The 22,358-nt window shown below is 46.9% G+C and overlaps 1 protein-coding gene and 1 long non-coding RNA gene across 5 annotated transcripts in view; one reads left to right on the forward strand and one right to left on the reverse strand.

Moving 5' to 3' along the window:
* Positions 1–22,358, reverse strand: part of LOC142776212 (uncharacterized) — a 185,471-nt gene that overhangs the window by 157,609 nt on the left and 5,504 nt on the right. The gene's annotated exons all lie outside the window — the stretch shown is intronic.
* Positions 1–22,358, forward strand: part of sv (paired box protein shaven) — a 223,364-nt gene that overhangs the window by 107,925 nt on the left and 93,081 nt on the right. For 3 of the 4 annotated variants that reach the window (XM_075879448.1, XM_075879452.1, XM_075879450.1), the window contains one exon: positions 881–946. The exons of the other annotated variant lie outside the window; for it this stretch is intronic. In XM_075879448.1, coding sequence (XP_075735563.1) covers positions 881–946 — 66 coding nt within the window. The remainder of the gene's footprint in view (positions 1–880; positions 947–22,358) is intronic. 4 annotated transcript variants of the gene reach the window in all.

Below are 22,358 nucleotides of genomic sequence, written 5' to 3' on the forward strand. Positions count from 1 at the left end.
TAATTGGTTATAACAAATAAAGAAAAATGTTTCATTAACACACATGTCGCCTACAGTACCAGCCCTTTATATCGAAGGAATAATATTGTTCCTTGAGCTTAGAATAAGGGCACCATGCACCCTGCCGGACAGACTACGCTCTTCATATATATTCCCCATGGGGCGCTGGAATTTTTTCCAATTTGCTTTATGCATATAATAAAGTTTTCTACTACTGTTACTGCTACGACTACTGCTGGATTGACAGCATTTCTAACAGTATTTTCCATAGTAAAAATAGCTGTAAAGCAGCTCAGCGCCAATAGTTAGCATAATGCTCTAACAATAGAGCGTTTCATGTATACAAGGGAGGTAATTATTCAATAATAATCATTATCAAGCAATTTTAAACACATTACAAAATACTTTTCTGTACTTTCGAGCGTTCCCTGAACTCTATAAATACCGATTGTTTTATAAAATCCCGCAAACAGCTTTCGAAAGTTCGTGAACTGACCGTTGCTTCTCGAAACATGTTTGCCGAAACGTCAAGTCACTATTTCTCTAATATCACTGACTCTTCAAATGCAACAGAAGGCCAAGTACTTCATCACGCTAAGGCAGGTGGCTATTTTGTACGCAACGTGAGCACAGAATGGGAGCTTTATTACTTCAATGCATAGGTCTTGTTTTGGTTCTCACCGGCATTGATCGTTGTATATTACCCGTGCTATTGCATAGTGGTATGTTTCTGTTATTTTGTGTTTTCGCTAGTCGCCTTAACTATACATTATACCTGTGTTTTTATCGCGTGCTTATAGGTGTATGTCGTTACACATAATATTTCTAGCTACTTTGTTTTGAAACGCGGGCGGGTGTACTAATGGAGGCTTGTTCGCAGGTTATATGGACCACCCCAGAAACTCCATCAACGTTCACGCCGATTCCATGCAGGGCGATGACACTGGTGAGAGACCAGTGAAACACTGGGTTTCATTATCCGAACAAACACGGCGCATGCGTGAACGGAGTGTTGGGCTTTGGCTGTACTAACCTGCGAACAGGCGTGGAAGGGCTGTCTTCTTACTCTCTCTCTCCTACACTCTAATGCATATGTTTATACCGCTTCTCTCTCTCTCCACTTTTATGCAGATTTAAAGCGAAAAAAATGCTTTCCTTCACCGTCTTGTGGTTGGAAGGTGTATACTTCTGTGGAACTCTTCATCTTTGCCTGTTCGTTCTCTTGACGTTCATGCTGCCGACGAGTTTTCAGTATGAAAGTGGCAAGGCTGCAGAAACGAGTCAGACTCGTATATAGTCTGCCCGTGCGTCGTTAAGAAGATCTTTTAATGCACATATACTTTCTTTGTACGTACTGTTCCAAACGGCTTGCGCTCTTGTGCCGTCATTGTGTCTGGGGCAATGGTTGTGTCTGAGTGTTAAAAAAAGAAAAGAAAACTACATAGAAGAATGTTTCACGGCCCATCTGAAGATCAGGTCACCCTGCCTTACGTGGAGCAAGCCTAAAGCCAGCGATTTCGAATACGTGAAGTATTGCTGAAAGTTTGAATACAAAAGACCGCTACGAATGCGAAGAACGGTGCATATACACACGTAGTTGCACATTACGCTACCGTCGCGTAATTTGTAGGTATTGTAAGTTGCGTTAGTGAAACAATGACCATCTATTGTTATAATCCAAGTATTGAAGGCTACCGTCAATGTGTGGCTTTTCAGCCACGAGAGGGAGCCACTGTATACTTTTTTTTTTAATGACGAGCGTGTACAGACGTGCGATGAACGCGAATCACAAGAACCCGTGCACTGCACGGGCCGAGTGCTAGGTCATAGTTGCGGAACGCTCATAAAAGGTGAACACGGAAAGTTTAGCGGTGTGTATGCCTGCACACAGGCGCGTATCGAGTGACCGAGCCAAGCGTGCGAACGACAGTTCCCACGGTGAACGTTAACGCTGATTTACAGCCCTTGGAAGCGAGGAACAATATCGCGACTTTTTTTTTACGGCGTGTAAAATAACGGCGGCGTGCTGGATATGGAAGAGCCGATGGCGGTTCGCTGAAAAGTTTATAAGCACGAGTGGTGTTTGTGTGCTGCCAGCCTCCGCGCATGGCTGGCTTCGATTGTAAATCTGATCGACACGCATGGTTCTAAATCAATTCCTGAACTATAGCTGAGCCGCGGAATGCACCTTCCTCGGTGCAGCTGTAAACTTTTGCGGAAGTATATCGGGAAGTCCAGCGTGATTTCCCGTCTCCCTATCACGATCATTAATTCTCACGATAGTGGAACGCACAGAAGCGCCTCCGGCGGTCTGAATTGTGCCCGTAAACAGTTCGCTTTTAACTGCCTCGTACGGAGATAAGTATAATGAAAGTCGTGAACCGGGAGCCGAAGAAGAGTTCTGGTATCCATATAGCTACAGGATATATGTAGATCACTATAATGCCGCTCCAAGTTTCATGAGTTGTAATACGAGCGTCTTTGAAAAGTGCGTATGAAATATATTTACGAATTTGCGATTCAAGCTTTGGTACACGGCTATAGGGATGCGCACACACACACACACACACACACACACACACACACACACACACACACACACACACACACACACACACACACACACACACACACACACACACACACACACACACACACACACACACACGCACGCACATGCACACACACTCACACACACACACGCACACGCACACACACACACACACACACAACCCGCCTTCATGCATGTCTTGGATAGGTGTAGTTCAGTTTGCACTCTGACTTTTTAAAATCTTGTATCTTTTCACCTTTCTTTATGTCCTTCCCGTATTCCAACGGCCGTGCAGCCAACCGCACAGTTAACCTGGCAAACATTCTCTGCCCTATTTATCTGTTGTTTTCTCTAGCTTAGCTAATGCATACTCAGCGAAGTCCGATTTAACCATAACAACATTACAAGCAAAACATAGATCCATTTCAACTTTATCACAAACACATTTGATCCCTCCCTCCAGTGAAGGGCGTTAACTGTACGCCCAGCTAAGGAAGTTTATTACATACTTACACAATCCATAAGGGTCGACTCGGCAATGACAGGCGCTAGAGCAGCTCTATGTGAGATGAGGAAAGACAGAAACCCCGCAGTGATCTGTTGCGACAGGCGTTTTCTTATCTGCGAACTCATTTCCGCCCGCGCGAAACAGAATGCGCTCTCGTACATACGTATACACACCACTTGCCCTGCGCCATCGCGCGCAAGGGAGAGCTGAAAGACCATCCCCATCTACATCGACTAACTCAGCTGGTCGAGAGAGCGCGTGTTTCCTCCTACGGCCTCGATCACTGCGCTTGACACCTCACCGGCTGCAGGACCTATGAGGCGATTTCCCTAAAGACATACGCAGTGCCGCCATCTTGGACGGTAATGTGAATGTTTCTTTATTGATTTACACTGTTAATTTTTATGAAAGGGAACACGGGAGCACGTGGCCTGCGCGCTCCGCGGCTGCTGGCAGCGCACTCAAGCGGGAGCGAGAGCAACCACAGTCTCTTCTCGCGTCATCTCGCGGCGAGCAAAACAATTCGTCGCTGATATAGAACCAGCGGCAAGAGTGCAACCCCCTCCCCCTTCAAGGTGATTACTCAATATTGCAAACCCCTTCCCCTTCAAGGCGATTACGCGAGAGTTGCACTCTTGCCGCTGGTTCCATATCAGCGACGAATGATTGTTTTACTCGCCGCGAGATGGCGCGAAAAGAGACTGCGGTTGTTCTCACTACCGCTTCAACGCGCTGCCAGCAGCCGTCGGAGCGCGCAGGCCACGCGCTCCCGTGTTCCCTTTCATAAAAACTGACTGTACATGGCGAGGTGAATGAACGAGGTCATGAAGCGTCAAATGCACCCACCCAACCATATTCACGCGTGATCGTCTACACTGTTCGTTTAATTGTAGAAGATAACAAAACGGCCCAATATGGTGGCCGCCGAAACCTGTCCGCAATATAGACCACGAAAAAACTAAGAACGTCAGTCACATGAAACAGCTGCTCTATGATCGCTCGATGGCAGTATAGACTTAGCCTGAAGAAGTGTGCATCACTCCACTACCTATTTTTTTATCGTGCTTATTTCACTCACGAATAGATATACAGATATAAGGCTTGTTTCAATAATTTTCGAAAATCATTAGGTTGCGTGAGGGGTGGTCAAATCCGCTCCAAGACATCTAGACAGAACGCGGTGTTGTGTTGCTCTGGAACTCTTTGCAGATCTAACACTGACAGTCTTTCATGTGCGAATGGAGGGAGTCATGTCTTGAACGACAATCAGTGCTTTTTCATGCCGTTTTCACCCCAGGAAGCTGTTTATCATATTGTCTTGTATGTACAAACCCTCCTGAACAGAAAAATATAATCTGTAATGAGTGTAAGTCAATGGTTCAAATATTAAACACTCTTTATAAGACAATTGGATGCCTTTTTGTCGCGCTTTGCCCCTCTCACATGCCATAATTTTAAAGAAATTCCGCTTTGTCCTCAGGCACCAAACAAACTAAATTTTTGGTGGTATGTAGCTCATACGTAGTCTGAAGTAACAAAATAAATGTTCACGTTGCTGACGCAGGAGTAGCTTCATGCAGGGATCCGAATATTTGGCCGAGCAGAATTTCGCGCCTTTTTGACAGGTCACGAACACACTGACACCATCCGCGTAATTTTTCCCGCGTGAACGCTCTGAGAAATCATCGACTTTTACAAAGTGAAAAGGTAGACAAGGACCAGCACTTATCGCTGAAAAAAAGAAACAAAGAAAAGTATTTTTTATTAGCTACAGAAACAGGCAAAGCCAAAATGTCGCGTTTTGCCCCGTGTCTCATTTTACCCCACCCTACCCAATCAGGACTGCTTGTTTACCCTATAGGGTGTCTAGAATAACCATACTATGCCAATTTAATGAAGAACGTTGACGGTTGAATACTCTACAGTTAAAAGGGGGAAATATAGACGAGAGAAATTTATATATATATATATATATATATATATATATATATATATATATATATATATATATATATATATATATATATATATATATATATATATATATATATATATATATATATATATATATATATATATATATATATATATATATATATATATATTGAAGAGGCGGGTTGCTAGGCAACCAGTACATATCGGCGTGATCGAGTTGTAGCCACTGATACCTCTTTACACCGGTCAACGATATCGCGTTTTCACATGACACTTTCAACCAAAATATAATGGGACTGCTCCACAATGTTTCGCAAAACTCCACAGAGCATGGATAAGTGCTACCGAACAACGGCAAAAACTCGTCATGACAACCACGAGAGTGAGGAAAAGCAATTAGTCACGATGACCTAAAAGAATTGTGGTGCGTTATATGATAAGAAAAGGCAAGATGAATACATATTCTCGTGAAGTGATGATGGATATACTCGTATCAGTGACAGGGCATTGAATTAAAGTATAAGTACTCTTTTTCGACGTCCGTGTTATAGTTAATAAATCGTACACTGCGGAGCAACATAATGTAAACAGGAGCAGAAGCTTGATAAGCGGGGAATTCATATGTATGAAGCGTTCACCTTCCATCGAGTGTTTGTCTCGCATTGTGACCGGTCCTTCAACTGATACGACACACGTGCGGAACCGTATTTCTAAAGTTTATTCGACACACATTCACGAAGCAGCTATGTAGGTAATAGTGGTTCTTATTTGTAGACTCGGGAAACCGGCGATTTGTTTGAAGTGTCTGCTTATTCTTTGAAAACGGCCACTGATAAGCGATTACGTCTGCAATTGAATTCCCCCGAATAAGGTTCCTCCGCATCTTTATAAACCTACATTCCGCCCGAAGCTCTTTTTCAGCCTCTCGCGCTTAACAGGTCAGCTGAACACACTGTATTCGACCGATTGATCAAAACAAAACTCCTGTATTTCCCTTTATATTCCCTGATTTTCGTTTTGCCATTTTCAGTAATTGACCTCAACAGTACCGTTCACAAATTATAAGAGAATGTTCTTTGCTATGATTATTTGCTTTCGCATAAATGATAGAAAACGAATTCTCTGTAGTTTCTGTCCGTATTATATAATATTATCACGGCGGTATATTCACGGAGTTTTCATTAAGCGTTGAAAATGAGCGTAAAATTTTAGAGGGAGCTACGCGCTGAGGGTATAAAGCTGCGGACAGAGGGTCTCTCTTTTCTTCGTTCGTGCCCATTTTCCCTTCAGCGTGCCACACGAGCAAGTATAAGACGCGCAATCGGCGTCGCCTTGGGTGCGCTCTCTGCCGCCCTTGATTCAGACCGCACTGTCCCGCCTCTCAGCGAAATCGTCAGCGTGCAGCCTCGTGTCACGGCGCCTTCCCGCTCTGTCCGCGGGGCACCCGCCACCCAAGAATCGTCAAGATGAATTATCAGCGCGACGTAGTCGGGCAGCACTTGTTTAATGACATTTTAACGTCCTCTCTCGTTGTCGCCAGGGGCGTACGGCACAAGTCGAGCGGTCCCTGGCGATGATGTCTCGAGTCGTTGCCGGGATGAGACCGGGAGAGATGTGTTGCGGGGCGACATCACCGCTTGCCATCTCGGAGCAATCGTGGAAGACTATCTTGAGAAGCGCGGGCATCGGCGACGCACGCTTGCCCTCTATTTCTATAGAGCTCCGTATACCTGGAGAAATATGGAACAAGAGCGAGCGCACATCGCACGAACACAACATAGGACCCCGTTTTTCACTATATAGAGGCTGTGTTACTATAGACCACTCTCGGTGCATGCACGGTTGGCTTAGCGCGCGATTTCAGAGAATGCTCGCTACTGTGCGTGCATAGCACGTGTGATGCGGCAAGTTCTGGTTGAGGGAAAGTGGTAAGCCGGCCTTGATGGCACCCTTCTCTTATGTGGCTCTTCAAGTTTACTCAAAGTAATGTGAGGTCGGCAGACGATCTGATTCGATGAACGTACTCGTGCATCGAGTTCTCTGGCTGCTTTTCTTTAGGATAACATTGCGATCAAGCATTGGTTCAGCGACTAAGGTTACGGTTAAACTCTGTCAAGCGAAATGGCGCGCAGGGTTGCTTGTTATGGTGCTGCATACCTGAGAGAGTACCATTTCTTTTCGTTTCTTTCATCCCGCTACCACTATTTAGATAATTTGAGTAAACATTTCGTACTCCAAATTATCAAGATATCCACCGCAATGCCTCATTTTTTTCACTGGTAAAGGTATGCATACCGCGTACCTTTCTTTACCCGTACAGCAAACCTGTACGTTGCACAGCCTTTACAGCGTAAATGTTAGTCGTTGTCCTTAATGTTGTATATATATATATATATATATATATATATATATATATATATATATATATATATATATATATATATATATATATATATATATATATATATATATATATATATGTGTGTGTGTGTGTGTGTGTGTGTGTGTGTGTGTGTGTGTGTGTGTGTGTGTGTGTGTGTGTGTGTGTGTATTTTAATCCCACTCTGTAACCTGCATTGTATAGCGAGTTTTATGTTCGGTATCACTGTATTAGGATATAAAGCGCTAAGAAGTCACTTGAAAGTTACACAGAGAAGTGAGTGACCATAAAGGTCAATTAAACACCGCGCTGTATATCAGAAGGGATTGCAAGCCTCCCTTGTGGGACGGACCGTGTACAGTATCATTCAAAATCAAACAATTTTCTGTGCAGCTCGCTGCAGCCGTCAAAAAAAAAAAAAGAAAAATAGCACGTTGACACCCCAAAGACAAATTTACATTTTATTTGGCATGCTTGGCATTGCTGGGCATAATCAGACGTGAAGGGGAGATGAAAACGTTGCGCCGATAAATGCACCACTTCGGATCAAGTTTTTTTTTTTTCTTTGAGATGAAAAACGAGAGGTGGGTGCCATTGTGGTGGTACCGGCTATTCCTTCTCGCTTGGCAGACAAAATATATTGTAAGCAAAGTAATAAACGTACAAAATGCAATACAGTAAAACATACTATATCATAGTCTGGGAAGTGACATCATATCGGTCATGTGCCCACGTGTATATATTTTTCTTTCACTATATATAATACAGCTTAGGAGCTTCTGGAATCTGGAATACTCGCTAGCAGCCTCAATTGCGTGGTCCCACGTCTTCCCGTTTAGAGTTTGTTTCTTAAGAAGCAAGATAGGGGAAAGCTGGATCGGGTTTAAAAAAGAAATCTGACTGAAATATTGTCTAGGACAAAGTTCACGCCCCCCTGTTTGATCATTGCGGTGAAACATGACAACGATGGTGCATTGAGAATGTTCTAAATTATACTATAGCGGCAGACAGAATGCAAGCGCAAGTGCGAAGCCAGGCGTGCGAGAGCAGCGCCTCCCACAGCCCGTGGAAGCTGTTCGCATCCGCGCGCGCCCCCTGTGCAATCTTCTCCGTTAGCTGGGGCGTGCTTATGTAAGGGCAAACGTGACCCGTTTCCGCCACGGTCCCGCGCGCGGAAGTGACGCTTCCGAGTGGCGGCAAGATGAAAACCGCGCTCTCGCAATCATACATCACCGCGGTACGAGGCATCCCAGGACAACTATATTTACACACGCACGCACACACAACACGCAGGGCTCGCTTGTCTGCGGCCCGTCGGCGTACCGAGAGGCGGCAGAACTGTCCCGCGACTAAGGAGCCGCATTTTGCTCCCGCGGCGGGCTCTGCGTTGTAGTACCACGAGGCGTCGCGATACCCGGCGGCTTCCGTTCTCGCCCGATCAAAGAGCGTCGTGACAGGCCCGCCAGTTTCGCACGTGTGCGCGCGCGGTTCCATCGCAGGCCGACTCCGATCTAGCGGGCCGCCACGTTTCCGAACCTTTGCGAAGCCCGCCACCGCTCTCCCACCACACACACCCGTGCACGTCGCACCAAACGTCTTTTAAGCTTGCGCACAGCGTCGAGAAAACACGCGAAAACGTGGTGTCTTGTCCGACGCCGTGGCTTCCCCACATCTTCGCGATTCCAGAGCTTTCATTCTGCGCAGCCCGGGGATCCCCCACGTTGATGTATCTATGGCGGCACTCTTAAAAAGAACGGAGCGGTATTTCGTGGCTATTCCGTGAAATCGAGGACAAAAGAGGGCGCCACCTGATATTATACGAAAGATCACTAGAGATGAAGAATACCGAGTCACTCGCACGCGTTCTATATACGCTCGCGAAGTTGGGCACTTAATTGGCTTTCTTACTGAATGCCTTCGCTGTTTGGGCGTTGTAATACGCGGCTGGAAAGCTGCAACTGGTCCCCGGGCACGCTGTCATGAAAGAAGAGCAACAATTCGAAATTTCATCGCATCACGAAGCGGCTCACTCCAACCCGTTTCTGTTTTTTCGAAGCTCTCGCCCTGAAAAAAAAAAAGAAAAGTCGTGTAGTGAAAACGGCTGGGATATACAAAAAAAGCATAGGAGGCATCAAACAACAACCGCGCGCATTGCAGCTATAGGCGTGCGATCTGTACGGTATACATTCGTCCTGGCCGCGTTGGCGTGCACTTCACCTCTGACTTCATCCTATACTTCGTCTTTGTGAACTCGTGAAACTGACCATAGATCGAACAAATTGGGTGAGTACTGAAAAAAAAAAAATCAGTGAAAGCGATATTACTGCATTTCAACTGTGAACGTTAGACGTGGATATAAAATGCACTGTAAAACAGTCGCAATAGATGTTTTACCGGGCGAACGCACAACTCATCTCGTGAATTTCGCTCTCTATCGATTTATCTTTTATATTCATTATTTGCTTGAGGTAATGTTTTCTTGTTCTCGTACGGTTCAAAACAATTTCTTACGGCTTTCTAACCGAGATATGCTTTTCAATCACTGCGCGTATTAAGAAGAAAGAAAGATGAAGGACACGAATGATAACAACGCAAGAGAAAAATGTCCTCAGCACGCTTCTGTCAAAGTCCGCATATCTATACAGTAAAGGAAAAAAAAAGCAAGTGGAGGGACGAGGGACACCCGGTGCCATTTACTGGGCGTAGTGCGTGAGGAACACCATCAAGCGGCCACAAAAAGTTGTCGCGCTTCCCATTTCGGGAAGTGGGACTATGGGCTCCCCAGCGAGAAGGAAAAGGAGCACACACCCACACATACACGGGGGGGGGGGGGGGGGCTTCTTCGGAAAGTGCTGGCGCACGGAGCCAAGGGGAGCAACAGTGCAGCAGGAGCAGCAGCAGCAGAAGGCGAAAACAAACGCTGGTGGCGGGTCACACACGAAAGGGAGGAGAACTGCTCCCAGAAGACGGGCGCCGGCCGATCAAGCAACAGAGACATCAGCATTGATGGGAGTGGAGCCCAGGGAATTAAGAAAGCTCCCGAACCGAGGCCGAGGTAACGAGACAAAGGCCTCACGCACAACAATGGATGGAACACACGCCCGGTACGAAACCCTGCTGCGGGCGTCTTCCGCCCCCCTTTCTCTCTCTCTCTTTATCCGTAACCGATGACCCTAAGCCCTATATATATACTCTCACCACTCGCAATGTATGGCCCACCATCGGTTCCCGCCAGAAAAAGGAGGGAAAAGAAGAGATGTAGTGACAATAAGACGCCCGGCATTTCTCGAACCAGGGTTTGGAAGCGTACACGTGAGGCCATGTAACTACGGCGAAAAGCAAACAATGCATTGAAGAAGAATGTGATGGACGCTTTGGGTGACCAAAGAGAGAAATAAGTGGACGCCAGAGTAAACAGGGAGGGTCGCGGCAAGGAGCCAGCAATCAACAACAACAGTAATATGTGAAAAAAAAAAAACGACAGTGGAGGTAATGTGAAGGACATGGCTGAAATGAGACAGTGACAGTTTTTCACCTGAACGGCGTCACTGACGAGGCGTTCGCCTCCGTGTGACGATGGACACGTCCGAACCGTTCAGGTCCATAAATTGACCAATTTTCTCCGAGCATCGAGAATTTGTCGAGAGCAACAATCGACATCCCGTTTCCGGCTGCGAACTGTTTTGAGTCCGCACTTCCTTCGGGCTCCATGACGCTCTCCCTTGGAGGCGACGGCGGACTATATAGTAGACTCCCCCGTCGCTTTGCCACTCCACCTCTCACTTGGTCTTTTCGGGCCACGAGTGCCGCGATTGAGCCGCAGACGCCACTGCCCATTGTTCTGCTCACAGAGTGCCAATGGCATTGTGATTGCATTATGGCCGAGGTGTCGTCCACGAGACCAAGGGGCGGAGGGAAAACGAATGAAACCGGGCTGTCGCCGTGCCCGCACGACAAGCAACGCCGCACCGAACGACAATCGACAAGGGAGGGAGGCGAGCGCGTCGGCCAACAATGGGGCGGAGTTTATGCTTCCACCGCGTGTGCGTGCGTGCGCAGAAGAACGGCAGCTCGTTCACCGAGAACGCTCGTCAATACGTACTCGCGCGAAGGAGGGGGGGTGTGAGGAGGTCGCCATCCCCGTATCCCGGCTAGCTTTTGGGACCGCGCCGGCACATGCACTATACCAGGCACTCCATATAAGGGATGGAGATGCTGCTCGTCCGGCCCCGCCGCAGAAGCAAAAAGCCAACAAAGGCTAGCCCTCCCCGAAATGAGGCACAGATGGCCATTAAGGTTGTCGCCGCCTGCACGAGAGAACCCCGGGAGTGCGCGCCCGTCTGGGCCGCAGTTCTCCGCCAGGGCGCGTCTCTCTCGCACGGATCATGAGGCAGCCTCTGCGGTGAGCGCACATATACACACGCCGGGACCTGCGCCGCGTCGAGAGCATTTTGGCTTAATTGTGGCCTATAGTGTTTCGTCCTCCCCAGGGCGCGAACCGCTCATGCCGTGGATATCCCCCCGCGGCAGTCTCTTGTTCGCCGTCGGTGGCGCCTGTCGGCGCCGCGTCACACGGCGAGCAGGCCGTGATCGATGTTCCTTTGGGGACTTTCCCTTTTGAGGACTGCTCGCTCATCGCGAGGGAAAAGTGATTGCGCCCAGAGCAGGCCCCCGAAAACACGAATTACGAGGCCGGCACACGAGGCTCACGGTCAACCATGGCACGGCGCACGAGCTAGCGGCACTTCGAACCTGTTAACGATAAAGGAAACAAAGAGTGGCCTACACGGAAGGAGATAAATCAGCTGTGCGGGATTACCTGTCCACGTGGTCGTGTCCCTATATCTCGTTCCACCCGACTGAAAAGTGTGGAGCGCATGCTACAGGAACAACGTTTCCCGAAATGAGTGTCTTGGAAAAGAAGGCCATACATCTAGCACAATTACAGAGAGCTTTTTCGTACTTGATTGTAAGCACTCCTTATAGTCGTGTGCCCTGATCTGATGAGGAAGTCTTTCTTTTTGAGCTTTTCTAGTTTATTTTAAAGGCATCTAATTCTTCCATTCAGTGCACGGCTTCAGTGCAGTAACATTGCGTCAAACGAATTTCAAGGGATTTCATTCGACCCTGCTATCCATATACGGACTGGTTACAAGAGTGTATTTGGGGAAGCGCGTACTTAAAAGGAGTCTAGAGCTATCCTCTGAGACCAACATGAAGCCTAGTATGAGTACGCGTAAATACCCGCCAATATATGAGTGAGGGTTGTAAGGTGCATTTAATAATGCTCAATTGGTTTTATAGCATTTCTGCTGCGCACAAACTACCACCGCCAGTGTTCTTGTGTAAGGCCTCTGTAAACATGGGCAAAAAAGTTCAAGCAGGGTGATTTCTACGTTTGCGAGTGAACCTTGCAATCAAGAAGAATGTTTAGGCTACACGTGTCATAGCAACTTTAACATTGTTGCTTTATTTTGGTTGAAGTCAGCATTCGCAGAAACGCTTACAGTAAATCATCCTTGAGTGGAGCCCTGCTTCATGCATGGTATCACTATAATCACTCCGATCATTACCTCACAACATTCGTCGTCCTCTGAAGCGCCGATGACTCGAACAATACAAACGTCCTGAATGAAAGAGGGTTACCTGGACCGGGGGTAAGGATAAGGACGTCACACTCGGGAACAATTACGGTGACAGCAGCTATCAATGGCATCGAGACGCAAAGGGCAGTCGTCCCCTTTCATCCCCGCCACTCCACGCCACCCCTTTACGGTCCGCTCACGGTACGCACGACAGATAATAGATTGCTGCATCTATACCCGCATCTGAAGCTGACCCCGGGGCAATTGTCTGTGGAGAGGAACATCGTCACCGCCGGCGCCACAAAAACAGCCGCCGGCCTGCTCGCCCGTGCGCTGAGCATTTGCGCAAACAAGGGGAGGAGAGCGGCACGCTCCGCGTGTTTGCGGAATGCTCGTGGCGCAGCCACCCTGTCAGGCTCGGAAAAGCAGCGGCAGGCAGCTCGGAGGCTGTTTGACAAGGTGTTACCTGTCGCGTCACCTCGAGGGAGGGGAGGGGGGGGGGGTGACGCGCACGTGTGCCGCCGCTATTTACGACCGCCCATTAGCTTGTTGGCCCTTTTATGTACAACGCATTTTGTCGCGCGTGTACCACGGTCGTACACTTCGGGATTTCATTCGATGCGTGTTGTGAAAGCGCGTTGGAAGTGATGCCGTCTATCAGCACTTTATACTGAAAAGCGGCTCGGACGAAGCCAATAACATCTAACCGGCGTATTGAATCATGGCGGAAGTGACCATGCTAGTGAACCATGCTTCATTTAGGACCCTCAACTGTTTTCTCGCATACTAATACGTAAAGGAGAGTCCTGTATTATTTTATACTGGCGAGCATTTACGCTGAGCTGAAAATGTTCATATCTGAGCCACTTGTGTCACGGTGGGGCAAGTCACGGTGGGCCTATGACACAGTGCATGCAATGTGCGCGGTTTTTTTTTTTTTCAGATACATTCTTTCAGACAACAGGCTTTGCACATATGTGAGATAACTTGTTGTACGAACTGAATATATTTCTTTTTCATTTTTACGGATATCATACTGTAACCATTCTCCACTTGTGATCATCTTGAATTTAGCGCTCATTTCTCCATATGTTGTTCTGCCGGTTTATTACAAACCACTGTTATTATTTTTTTTCGTTATGAAAGTGTGTAAATGCCTTACCTGTTTTATATTTATTTGTTTGCCGATTTGTAAACTTATCAAATGTATATCCACCCTGCCAAAACCCTATGTTAGGGTTGCAGTATTCATAAATAAATAATAAATAAATACACTTTTTTTCTCTCAATTTAAGATTATAGTGTGTTCTTCAGCGGTTAATTCCATATGCAGTACCCCTATTAGATGTGTGCACGGACTACGGGTAGCCCGGAATTCCGAGCTCGGCCCTGCCCGTGGGTCGGGCTCAGGCTTTCGGGCGTAGAGATCAGCACGCAAGTTGAGCTTTGTGCTATCTATTCATGAAATAATCATCCTGCCCTGCATCTGATTCCACCTGGGTGAATCAGTAGTTACGGTGGTCAGCTACAGACCAGAAGGTCGCAGGTTTGATCATGGCCTCGGTGATCACATATCCGTGGAGGCGAAATGCCACAGAGATCCGTGTAACGTGCGATGATCGCAATTTTGCGAAGGTCTCTACTACGGCGTCTCTCATAATCATATCGTGAGTTTTCAATGTAAAACTCCGGATATAATGACCTGCATCTGAGCTACTCTACAGTAATCATGAATTTGCAATTCATCGTTACCGAATAAGACAGGGATAGCAGAAAAGTAGGCCTTAACATTAACCTGCATAAAATGGAAGTAACGTACAACAACCTCGGAAGCGAACAGCGCTTCCAGATAGGTAGCAGTGCACTTGAAGTTGTGGAAGAGTACGTCTACTTAGGACAGGTAGTAACGGCGGAGCCGAACCACGAGATTGAAGTAACTAAAGGTATAAGAATGGGGTGGAGCACGTTTGGCAAGCATTCTCAAATGATGAATGATAGATTGCCACTATCCCTCAAGAGCAAAGTATAAAACAGCGTCACCTTACCTGTACTTACCCATGGAGCAGAAACCTGGAGGATTACAAAGACGTTTCGACTTGAGCTCAGGACGACGCAGCGAGCATTGGAAAGGAAAATAATAGGTGTAACCCTAAGGGACGAGAAGAGAACAGAGTGTATCAGGGAACGAAGTCTGTTAAGGACATCATAGTCGAAATGAAGAACAAATGTTCATAGGCAGGGCGAGTAGCACGAACGCGAAATAACCGCTGGTCATTAAGGATCACAGACTTGATTCCAAGAAAAGGCAAGCGGGTGAAGGGGAGACAGAAAGTGAGGTGGGCAGATGGGATTGGGAAGCTTGCGGATATAAATTGGCAGCACCAAGCACAGGACCGAGTTGACTGGCGGAACATGGGAGAGGCCTTTGTCCTGCAGTGGGCATAGTCAGGCTGATGATGATGACGACGGCGATGATGACTTATGGACGAACAAACAGTCTAAATACGTCAAGCTTGCTATGCTTGCGTAAAAGGCGTTAGCAGCTCTAGATGCCTGGGCGAGCAGCGAAAATAACTTCCGTTTGGCGGGTCATGTGATGCAAGAACACTGCGCTTCATTGAAGCTCGAACCATTGGACAGCTTGTTATTTTAACACGACAAGTTAATTCGTGTATATGGGGACTTTCACGCATCGCTTGCTTCTGTTTGATTTTTATGGGTAGAATAAGATGACACCTTCAGAAAGCAGTATCTTGTCTCCGCAGCAAACCATCATATTATTGGGCCAGCACCCGGCCTTCTCGCAGCCCTCTATATAGTGTCGAGCTCGGGTGGGCCTTCGGTGCATTCAGTAGGCCTTGGCCGGGCTTTGAAATGCGGTCCGTGCACAGCTTCAGCCCCTATCAACACTGACAATTCAAAGGGGTATGAGCACATGTTTGTCTATTGTGCATATAGAGCTCTTTCCAACTCAATACAATTAAGCACGCGAGGTGTGTGCCAAGAAAACGCCTATGGAGGTTGTTCGAGGTAGCATTGAAGCCATATGGCTGGTTCAGCATTGGCGGTCGGCTCTCCCACGCGCTTTATATAGAAGGAAATGGAAGGCGACGAAGCCCTTTTGGACCGCCAGGCCCACGGTCCTCCATGTTAGAAAGATTAACAGGGAAAAGGAGCCAAGTGAAGCCGATACTCTCAGATGTCCAGCGGGTGTGAAGAGCCCGCTCAAGGGTCCTCAGTAGTGTGCGTATACAACACGGGGCGCCGCTGCTATCGCACTTTGGACATCGAACGGCGACGATGCTCATTTTTTGGGGAGCATGCATTTCACGCTCGCCCAAGCTGAACTGGGTTCTCGCGCATGTGGGGCGCGTTATTCCGATACCGGGTCCGCTACTATACGTGCCGAACAAAAGCTTGAAAAACGGCAGCCACGGACTCCAATTCTTACGCTCCCCCGAACGCCTGGCTCTCTTTCAGTGAGCATGTCTATTTTTTTTCTTTCTTTTTCTGCGAGAGAACGGGAGCTTGTCGCCGGCCAATGGAGCCGTCACCGGGCGAAACTTCACCTCTGGCTTCTTTCCCCTTCGTGCTATCCTCTCCCGATTCCCCACTCTCTCAAGCCCCCTCATACGCTCTGTCGCCACCTGCTACCCAAATGTATGCAATTTTTGCTGGGTAACAATTTGGTAGAATGTTGCTGTTTAATTATACTAACCATGTGCACTAATAGTTGCCACATTTGAAATCTCAAGTTATCATCGTCTGATTTTAGTAGCAGGTCGCGGTGCTCCAATTAGACCAAATTATCTGCATTTTATTCTCCGCCACCGCATTTTCCTACTTCTTTTCCTACTTATCCTACCTGTCATGCGTAAAATGGTTTGCTTACACATCACGCTCTTTACTGTTTCTTTATGGGCACGGTAGTAAGCCGGCACGTAAAGCGTAAGCGAAAGAAAACGTTCTGTTCAGGCTTCTGGGTGCGCAATGGGACACTGCAGTACTACCGTAGCTGTCCTACTTCGGAAGTAATTGCACGTATTGTGACGTATGTACTGACTGGATACACCACGGCGTTCGAGCCACCAAATCTCTCTAACCTCGCCAAATAATATCAACAAATCAAAACGAAAAAAAGACAGCACACCGCGGGGCGTTTAGCTGCAAATCGGGAGAAACGTGGAATCGTTTCGCGACCATGGCCCACTTTGAAGGCGGCCGAGCGGGGAAGTCGACTGGGCCGTGTTCACGCGATCGGTGTGACAATAATAATCCTCAGATCGGCGCTGCCCTGCCATGGCACAATGGCAGCAAACCACGCCACCAAGAGGCACCCGCTGTCGGTGCGCTCTCGTCGTCTGAATAGCGTCCGAATGAACTCGCAGTGTGCGGTTCGGCGAGGACTGCCTCCCTCCTCATGCCCGAAGGGGGTGTCAGCATTGTCGGCAACACCGAAAGTCGTGGTGGAGAAGTGATTTATGGAACCGCTCGAAGACACGCGGCTTTGAAATATATATATATATATATATATATATATATATACCTCTTGACTTTTTGAAGCGGTTTTATTGCCACAAACGACAGAACGAGTTTGGGGCAATGAGGGGTTCGAAGCGTATACACTGGAGGTGGTTCTATAAAGCACTGCCGGTGCTATGCTCGTAGATCTCTCGAAGCTCTGCGCGAAACACAGAGGGTTTCGAAGGGATGCACTTAAATCCAGGATGTGCACATGTGAGTACGCTGTGGAAACACCTTTGTGCGTGATTATTAGCGCCACTTCTAATTCAAACGCGAAGGTTTTAACAAAATTATAGTTCATCTTCGCTTTGCCACGTTTTCTCCTATAGCTAAACAATATTTGCGATGGTCTTCCCATTCAGAGGCCAGCGCTGCGATCGTTCTGACGTCACAGATAGGATAATATTTGTGGAATACGGCAGCTTTGCTTTTGCGACACCATTTGCATCGTCCCCCAAGGCTGCACCGGTTGTTAGTCGCTACTTTACGATGCAAATTAGACACGAGAGTGCCATTGGGGGCACCGATTCGTAGTTTTCTTGTCCGTATTATCAGGTCTTACCGCTTTTTTAAGCACTGAGCTTCAAAACAAAGGGAAGCAGGCACGGTCCCCACAGCAAAAGAGCAGGAAATGCAGTGTTCTGGCAGACAACACAACCCGGCATCCTATGAGTGACGTCATCACGTAGGTGGCGCCACAGTATGTCCACTAGACTAATAGATATAACATCGGGCGTAGAGCTTCGGTATGTGTACCACATGGAGTTTACCAACCCACATATAGGAATACATGTTTTGTATTTTTTAGCAAAAAATAAATCAAATCTTGCCAGTTCTCGTTACTTATCGCCGTCTTTGCGTAAACACTATATAGCACCACTTAATGCTAGAAGTTGGAACTATCGTCAAGTATCAGTTGATTCAGCGTAAAACGCCCGTTTATGATCATGGTGCAGCTATGTATCATCAGCGCGGTGAATATGCCGGGAACTGTCGGTCAGTGTGCACATGCATGCGTATGTACACAGAGTCATATGTATCTTGCTATGCCATCGCAACTGTAGAGAGCAAAACGTTTTTGCGTTTCCTCTTCAATGTTCTGAACTACTCGCAAGAATGATCAGATATCACTATAGTTTAATCTCCGCTTTGCCGTTGAACACTGAATGGTTATCACGTCTCGCAAAGGGAGCACACGTACGCATCGCCGACACTAAACGCTATTTTCGTTCGTTCGCTGCACCGAACAGGCCACACTTCTTTTACGCTCAAGGGTCCGACGTATCCACAAGCCGGCCAGGCAGACAGCACTGAAATTAACGAGCTATGCAGGACAACATTCGGTGAGCGATACTTCCGATCAGAGATGGGAGTTCGCATTGATCGATAATGTTTCGCATGTATTTTGGAGTTGCGCGAACTGCCCGTCTATTTCTTTTTTTTTCTATTTATTTTATTCCAGGCCGTCTGAGCACCCGATAGCGTCTGTTGAATTAATCGACTTGAATGACGCGGAAACGGCCACTTTAATGGCGCAAGGAGCGTTCTGCATTGACAATGAAAGGGCGAGAAAGAGCCATTGCGGCGGGGTACACAATGACGCTATACAGCGAGCGATCCAAACGACCTACGCGCGATCAGTTGAAGCTGTTTTTTCTATTATTGGCCTTCGCATCACTGATTAATGTTTTTTTTTTAATTTTAATACTCCCACCGCGATGCTGAAAGCAGTCCAGGCATTGAAAAATTCTAGTACAGAACAAATTGAAAAATGAGGCAATGTAAAAAAAATGCTCTGAAAGTTGAGTGCGCCGCCATTAATGGACTTGACTTGCCAAATCAGCGGATTTTCGATGATGCATAGTAACCCTATACAATTTTTTATCATATCAAAGAAGAAAAAGAACTCTGGGTGAAGCGGCCGAAGAAAAACATAGAGGGCTGTAATAGAGCGCCTGAAAGTCTATTTAAGGTCCTTCAAGCCGCCCATAGGTACTGCTTCATCAGAGTTTCGGATTCAAAATGGAGCTATACAGAAGCTGCTGACGAGAATTCACACAATGGGCACTTAGCAGATACAGTATGCGTGCCACACTTGGTATATTATCCTTTCTTGTTGAAGTGTTCCTGCAGTTTTCCAATCCAACAGGCGAATTGTTTGTGTTTTAATGCATTATCTAGTTAGTACAGCATAATATCCAAACTTGAAACTTGACTCGTCGATATATACTGCAAAAGTCAACTTTTTAAAATACCATATGGGTGTTTATTTTTTTAGTTTTGGCCGTGCGAAAAACACGAGCAGTCAATTTGGATGCCGTTGCATTATAGGTTAAGCGCGATAGGTTCATAGTATAATCAACCTTTGACTTGCGCCACTTCTTTTTGTTCACATGCCATTCTTTTCGCAACGACATATTGTAGAAATGGTCAAGCGCTGGAATGATATATGCAAATGAATTAAACAGAAAAAGCTCGCGCTGTTTCTGCTCGCAATGCAGCATTGATAAGAACCAACTGGTCATCGCTTTCTTTGTTTACTTTGTGAGCAAAGGATGTACGTCGCGATGAACCGCTCACCTGCAAAATCTGCAGAGTATAGGACATTGGATGTCTAGAATGTGCATAAAGCTGTGGAGCTTTCCTCTTTCTAATTGCTTTCGGTAACGTCATTAGTGACTATTCCTTAAAATTACTGAGCACTCTTCGTTCGGTCTGTTAGTTGACTTTTCAATTGATAAAATTGCAGTATCGCAACCACAAAACTATAGTACAGTATATTCAATGTAGTATTAATTTCGGTGACATTATTATTATTATTATTATTATTATTATTATTATTATTATTATTATTATTATTATTATTATTATTATTATTATTATTATTATTATCATTAGTGGTGGTGGTGGTGGTCTTACCTATAACCAATTCAGGTGTGTACACGGGACGTTATGAACAGTTGTGAGTATCACATGCGTCCTCGTCATACCAGTCCAGGCATTGAAAAACGCCGCAGTTACAGGAACGGAGTCAGTGCATGTCCTGCGATAGATCAACAGCCAAGTGTTATCTGTGCCTTTCCGCGAAATTCAATACACCACAATGGTGGGACGCCCGGCTCCTCTATTGCACGAGCAGGACTGCCATCAATTGCCACGCCCAATGTGTGACGCTCGTTTGGCGATTCAGGAGGTTGGAACACTTCACTAGACTGATGCCAAACGCGCTATAACGGCGTGACGACTACACTTACCGCGAAGCAAGGAGGTTTAATAATTGGAATAGAACGTATAGTTTTGGACTTTACCGATTGTGTGCATTGTTTGCCCATCATCACTTCCAAAGTACGACAGTGTTCAACCATTTTTTTTTTCCTTCAATGAAGCATCCTCGCATTCATCCTTGTTTCAGTTCTCCCTCTCTTTCGCATTCTATACACGGGCGGGTGGCATGAAGGATTCGCAAACTGTCCAAGAAACATGAAATGCATCGAAACGGCCACGACAATCGGTGGCTGTTCATTGGCCGACTACAAATCGGTGCCCGAGATTTCGGTTCCAGATGTTTGTTTCCTTTATGGGCTCTCGATAAGCGTACATACAAACAAGGCGAATGGCGAAGACTATACCCGTATATAGCCATCCTCCACGTCCATTCCTCCTCAGTTTTGGTACACACGCGACCTGCATAGCGAAATGTCGAGAACCACCCCCGTTTCCAACGGTCGCTACTGGTCATTAACTTGTCAGCAGTTCGGTCGAGTGGTGAACAAATCGTCCGCCAGGCCGTTGCTGTGGACTCGCCTTGCTGCGCGCTCCTTCTTCCGCGTGAGTCGTCATTACGGACTTCCAATGCACTCCTCACCTTCTAATACACTCCCCCCGCCCCCTTCCACCAACCGTTGTCCAAGCCCCAATGTCCTTTTTCTGCAAACCCCTTCTCTGCGATCACACACCAAACTCCTCGTCGGTCGAGTGCCAAATGAGACTGCGCCATCGAAATAATAAAACGTCTCATTGGCAGGAAAATGTGAAATCTCGCTCGCCGCGCCATTGTCCGAACTGTCATTGTCTCGCTTCTGTACAGCACGAACACACACACACATGCGCGTCTCTCTCGTCTTGCCTTCTTTTCTTCTCGGTTACTTCCTGAACAGTTTGAGAACAATGGAAACGTGTTCGGTGTTGGCTGCGCTAATTCCAGATTCGCGGCCGTCCTCTCGCGCGATTTCGTCAGATGTGGCACGGGACACCGTATACACAGCCGACAAATTTCTCGTCGCCGTTGCTTCCTGCTTTGCCGATTGCGTACCACGCTCCCTGCAATGGGGTATACACCCCCCATATTACGCAACAAATCGCGGCTGTTTTGCGGCCACTCTTAACGTGTTCAGTGTTTTTGCGAATTTTTTGTTTGTTCTGCGTATAATAACGCATTGATTTCAAAGCCAAGTGACAAAAACAGTGGCGCGCATGTGCTACAGTTGTTGGTTCTACCGAAGGACTCGTATTGCGATAGTTATTGACGCCGCTCCGGCGAGTATGCTCGTGCAAAACATGTCGCCTATAATGAACACTACAAAGACCTGGCAATTCCGGTGATCGCGCGGATCAAGTTTTTTGAGGGTGGCCACTTGAAAACCAAATCGCACCAATGAACAAGCTAAAAAGCTAAGCAAAAAATAATTAAAAGGGCACCAGTATTCCAACCTATTTTCCCGTCTTGACGATTGCGTACATGGTATATATCTTGTACATTGGCAAAATCGGGAGAGAAGGAATCAGGAAAAGGGACGGACACCCTGCGGCGATAAAGGCGGACACAGTTGCGTATTCTAACGCTAAGGTGTCGTAAATTATGAACGACTCGATATG

Source organism: Rhipicephalus microplus, chromosome X (genome assembly GCF_043290135.1).
Source record: "Rhipicephalus microplus isolate Deutch F79 chromosome X, USDA_Rmic, whole genome shotgun sequence".
NCBI classification, from domain to species: domain Eukaryota; kingdom Metazoa; phylum Arthropoda; class Arachnida; order Ixodida; family Ixodidae; genus Rhipicephalus; species Rhipicephalus microplus.